Source organism: Homalodisca vitripennis, chromosome 2 (assembly GCF_021130785.1).
Source record: "Homalodisca vitripennis isolate AUS2020 chromosome 2, UT_GWSS_2.1, whole genome shotgun sequence".
Lineage (NCBI taxonomy): Eukaryota > Metazoa > Arthropoda > Insecta > Hemiptera > Cicadellidae > Homalodisca > Homalodisca vitripennis.
The window spans coordinates 12,933,124-12,939,332 of NC_060208.1; the positions used below are offsets into that span (position 1 = coordinate 12,933,124).

Genomic DNA, 6,209 nt, shown 5'->3' on the forward strand with positions numbered 1-6,209 from the left:
AAGTTTTATATTTACATTGTTAAAGCTTATATGTACATTATGTATCTGAAATTCGTTATGTTAGGTCCTACATTTGTCAAAAGTTCAGTTTTGGTAAAATTTTATAATTTAGTAGTTTTGTTTAATTATTTTGCTTCCTTGTAATTTCAAAAGACGTTTTAAAATACATCTGGCATATTTAGAAGTCATACTTGATTTTGAGGTTGTAAAAGTGAGTATTTTAGATTTACTTTTGCGATGAACTTTTTCCTATTACTGGTAACTTTTGAATCATAATAAATGCTCCAAAATTACGCATTACTCTGTTATAGTTGTTCCGCGTGTGACAGCCTGTTCCAAACACTGATGGCTCTGGAACACCACAAAGAAGAGTTCGAACACTGGTCCGGGGACGAGACAATGCTGGTGCACCACAAAAACTCTGAGGACTCCAGCGAAGAAACGAGCGAGGAGATGGAGAGGCTTCTGTGAATGAATGTTTTCATTTCTAGTAATTGCGCTTGTTTTAAGAGCTCTACGTTGCAAATGTGTATTTCAATATATTCTATTACTGTCTAGAAGAAGTGGTCCAATAACAATAACACTAGATAATATTACATAATGGTCAAACATATCTCTTTTATTTTTACCGTTTCTAAATTTATTTAAATTTTAACCAAAAAATCCTGTATTGCTGTTTTTTTTAAATGCTCTAAAATTAGCATATAACACAATGCAGCAATCTATATATTATGATTGATTCAATCAAATTTGTTTTTTATATCCAACTTGACGGAAGTTTAGGAGATCCAGTCCACTCTAAAAAACATGGAATCAAAGTTTATTTATAATCGTTATTATTGTTTTGAACTTTAATATTCTTATGTGAGTCGTAGCAAGAAATAAGAACAACATTTGCTTTAAGTATAGTGGAAACAAAAGAGTGATATATTGTAGTTTTAATAAACAAAAATATTGGAGCTTTCAACTCAAAGGAATATGATATTTTAGTAATGTAGATTGGATATATTTTGTACGTGCGTAGATTAGGCAGCGGCAATGCATGTCGTGAGTGTTATTTTGTGTATTAATTTGTCAAATCAATGGTAGGTCAGTTTTTACCTTGTTTTTGCCGTTTTCAACATGATCATATTAAGTGCGTCATGTATATTCTGGAAACTATGCAATCTTGTACATATTGTTCTTAATCTGTCGTCTATACAATCAAGTTATGTATATTCGTTATTAAAATAGCGTGTTCATGTATAGATGTATAAGTTATCTTTATAAGTCGTAGGAGCGTTTTAACATGCAGTTTCAAGACATGAAAGGCCACTAGCATTGCTTTTTTATAATTCTTTATAAATCATAACATGTTCATCGTCCAACCTAGAACAACGTTTCATTACAAAAATTCAAAATCATTTGTTCAAATAATACATTTTCAAATTACCAATGTGGTTGAACTAATCATATTTATTACAAAAATGGTTCATTTAAAGTGTAGTCATAAACATCTATTGAAAACCTATCTTTATCAAAAGCGTATATAGAAACAGCAACTAATACTTTGAAAAATTGCAGGCATCTATCATTAAACGTTGTTTTTTTTTCTTACGATACAATGTATGTAAGTATTTTACTTAGTATATGTTTTGTATACTCTAGTAATTTACACTTTTATGTTCGAAAAACTATCTTAAAACAGGTTTTGTTAAAATGTTATAAACTTCTGTAATAAACATTTAAGTTATTAAAAATACACTTGGAAAAAGCACGCTTTGCTACTGTTACGAAATAACGTTGACACTAAATAAAAGTCAATATATTCATCTTTAGTACTGGGTACAAATATTTTTCACCGAATAAAAATCAGTATAAAACCGAACATTTTTCAACTACTTTTTTGTGACATATCAAATGTATATACTTAGTCTTACTATTTTAATCAGTATCTTACAATTATATTAAATTAATTTAAGTTTATAATAAGTTGGAAGACTACTTGTGGTAGTGTGTTTCATGTATTAAATTATTAGTCATGGAACAGACTATAATTGATCATATGTGATCTAAGTAAGACCCGTTAACAACTGTTTACTGGAAAATGACTTCTCATAATAAGGTCGACATATTTCATTAGTTTAATAATATGAAGGTTTAGACACGGTGTGGACGAGATAACGTGCATGATAGCGGTGACGTACACGATAGCAACAACGTATTTTACAGTCGTAACACGAACTGCTGTAACAAAGAACCAATATTACAATATCAGGTACATTTTTATAACATGAATGTCACACGTACCAATTACAAAAATTGAAAATCTAAAAACCAATTTTTATTCATTATTAATAATTATCCATATAGTATATTTTACAGTATGGTTGTATTGATTTATTGTGAAACATAAATTATGTATTAATTTTATTACAGAATCAGTTTGTTTGTTAATAAACTCGTACCTACATTCATATATACAATTTGAGTGTTTCTAATTAAAATTATAAACCAAAATGTAGGCTAACATTTAAAAATACATCTCTTCCCTCTCATGTAATATATTTTAAAATGTATAGTATGATGTTAGAATTTTAAGTTTTTAACATAACAAATGCTATATTAATGTTTTACAATGGATCGTAAACGTAAGTGAAACCGTATAATTTTTAAGTTGCGTTTAAGTTACATACTTATTCCACTCTGTATAATTGTCTCGAGTTTGACTTATCTAGGGTAATTCGTATTTGATGTTACCGTTACTTTACTAATGATATAGGTGCTGTATTTAATACTCATACTTCATGATAAATCCATTCCTAAACTCATTGGAACCAATTTCCCCTAGTAACATCCCATATCAAGTTGTATAAAGAACAATTGTACTAGTATCGTCTTAAGTGTCCTTAGATGTGTTATTATCTACATTACACAAGAACCATCCACAATGTAACCATCACTTATTCCTTATACGGCCTAAGATACCCTAATATACCCCCTTAAATCTTTTACTTTTACTATATATCAACTGATCTCACGGTAATTGATCTGGTGATCATTAATGAAGAGCTGATCACGTTACGTAGCTGGCAGCAAAAACATGGGTTTGAACAAAATTCCAAAAATTCTTAACCTGGGGATCAACGGCTTAAAGTGACTTCCGAACCACCACCAATGGCCGGGCAGGCGGACTGCTTGCAAGGACAGGATCGCTCAGCGGCCACCCATCCAAGCAGCAGCCACGCTCGACGTTGTTCAATTCAGTTATCTTGTGATAGCCGCCGTACCCGCCTACGCTGCGCCATTGGTAACAGTTTAGGATTTAGTACGGTCAATTAGTTCCATAGCAGGAAAATTCAGCTGAGATAATGAGGCTTGCTAAATTCTGCATAAACAACGCTAATAGAATTCCTCGGTAAAATATTTTTTTCGCATATACATATAGTCAGCTCTCTCTAAAACGTATTAGAAGAAATAGTTTTAACTGGACCGAAACAACTGTAAGTGTCTCGTTTCAGATACTTTAACTAAAAATAATTGTCTTTTTTTTACTTAAATTTGTTTTCAAGTCAGTATTAACTAACTGCTTTTGGCTGTAGTACTTCCCCTACACAAATTACCACATACTATGCAGTACACATAGACAAATACATTTTAGTGAAGTTATTTTTGAAATAAACATAGTTTGTCAGAATAAAATCAACAGTCATAAAATAATATATCAGTGCATTTTAGTAGGTGACAATTATAGGTAAACTAATGACAAAAAATTGTAGACGTGTCAGTACAGGTTGGGAAAAAAATATAATGTTAATGTACCACATTCTTTTGTATGTATTGTACGTGAAAGTTAAGGAATGTTAAAAAACATAATAGTCATTTTTAAAATTTTAATACGTCTCAAACACAGTTTTAAAATTAAAAACTACACTCTAATAAAAACAAAAAATCTTATCGCTTCAAAAAAGGCACTGAAATAAGGTGTCCTTTACGATGAGGCTCTCCCACCTTTCTTCTACGATAAAATTCCACGTGATGTTTCCATCTCGTTCACTTTCTCAGTTCTGGGCTAATCAGAAGATAAATTAAATTGACACTCCATACATCTTGAACGATATTATATGTTAATTGTTGTCTAGCTTATGCATGCATTAATAATATTTTATAAAATGTTATATCATGTATTGCAGTTCAAACTGTGGATTTTACACTATTTCCATTCCATTCAGACAATGGTCTGTTTTTAAACTGATGCTTTAACAAAAGCACTTATTTTTATACGGTGTTATGAGCCAAATTGCTAAATTAGGCACAGGCTTTGGTTGTATAAGCCATATATTAGGCCAGTTTTTATATCAGATTTTCTAGACAATGTCAAAACTACAATCTAAATACTTTTTTTGAGTATAAGATTCTTACGCCATTATTTACCAGCACTAACAATGAATAATGTTTAGTAAGTTGGGAATATACGTTATTATCAAACAATTGATAGTTTTTTTCTAAACTTTGTTTCCATTACCGAAAACCAATTTTTCAAACTAAAGATTCAGACCCTCCAGGAGGGTTCACTTCTTGCTGGATTCTACCGTCTAGTTGACCCACTGGACACAGCAAAAACCGATGTTTCACTTAAATATGTGCAACCTTATTGATGTCCAAGAGCGGCACTTCACTAACAGCAAATGTCGAGATTATGAAGTGCAAGGGTATTTCGAAATGTCTAGTCTGCTGCGGGAGATGACTGTTGGAGTTGGTGGGATTCGTTCCCTAAGAGTCAAAAGTTCTTGCTAGCCTATACATAAGGTCGTGCCATTCCCTGCCTGCTTTGACTAGAAAGGCTGATTCAGAGCATTATAATTCTGTCTTCCCGTTCTTCTGAGTGGGAGATAAGTGGCCTAAATTCTTCCTCATGGATCTCGAAAGGAGGGAGCCCCTACCTATCCAGAATATCCTGTCACCCCGAAAGTAGCGCAAAAATCCTTATAGGAGTACGTACAATTTTCTATAGCTTGTTGTCCTAAGAGAAGAATTATAAATCTTCAAAAATTATTTTTTTGGGTTTTTTTCAGTTTTAGGCAAGGCAAACATTTTGAAGGTCTGCAAGCATTTCAAAATTGAAAGCCAATAAACAGTAAAAATTTTAGCACTCAATTTGCTAATGCACACACAAAAATGAAATGTTTGGGCGACAAATCTACAAGGGAACTCAAAACCAATTCTTGACATAACTCATACAGCTATTATGTTATTTTCTCCCCCATGTACCTTTTAATTAGACTAAGTAAAACAATTTTACGATGGTTTAATTCCATAAATATAAGTTTACTTAGGAGTCTCAAAATTTATAAATCCTGCACCATCCAAAAAGAGTAATGAACCGTTAATACATACTTTGTCTTAATGATGATACTCGAAGTCTGTGAACAGACAGATGGTTGGATGTAGACCGATTGTTTTACCACTGATTGCAAAGCCTGGAACTCAGGAGGCCTTGCTTCGTTAATGCAAATACAAGAATAAAAATTATAGTGACCCTTTATTTTCCTTTAACATAGTGAAATAAACAAAAATACAGTTATAAGCTTCTAGTAATAATATCAATTACTATCATACAATATAGTAAATCTTAAAAAATAATAAAATTCTATGAAGACTGTAAAGTTTCTTTAATATTTAAGGATATATGGTATGATAAAGGTGTGTGATTATGATACGCTACTCTTCTATATTATATTCAAAACCATAACGAGTTTGTTCTTTAACTGTTTTACAAATTAAGTAAATTTGTTCCAATAACCCCCCCCCCCCCAGTTCCAAACATATCACCCGTCCTGCCGGTTGTTTACAGACAATATTTACATAATTTATCTGCATTTCCATTGTTTATAAAATCAGAAGTGTTTCCTATATTGATGTAAATATATATACGTTAATAAAAAAGTTTGAAAATCCAATGATGCGTATGATTTTTAGACTAAAATTTCCAGTTGACTTAGTTCGTAAGATGTATATGAACATTGATTTTACTGCGTTTTCCATGCCTTAAATTAAACTTTTTTAAGCGATATACTCGTATATTGTTCATCTTAAGTTTCGTTTATCGTAACGTATGTTTGAAAAAGTAGCACTATACGCAAAAACAAGTATTTTTTACTGTGAGTGTGGTTATTTAAGGATTTTACAGATGGGGATGGAATATAATTTTACCTAATCCTCTCCTTAAT

General features: G+C 31.5%; 1 protein-coding gene across 1 annotated transcript in view; it reads left to right on the plus strand.

Annotated features, from left to right (window-relative positions):
* Nucleotides 1-5,933, plus strand: part of LOC124355540 — a 45,083-nt gene extending 39,150 nt beyond the window's left edge. Inside the window, exon 6 of the mRNA XM_046806704.1 lies at nucleotides 312-5,933. Within this exon, the coding sequence (XP_046662660.1) occupies nucleotides 312-471 (160 nt within the window). The 3' untranslated portion in view covers nucleotides 472-5,933. The remainder of the gene's footprint in view (nucleotides 1-311) is intronic.
* Nucleotides 5,934-6,209: the final 276 nt, after the last annotated feature.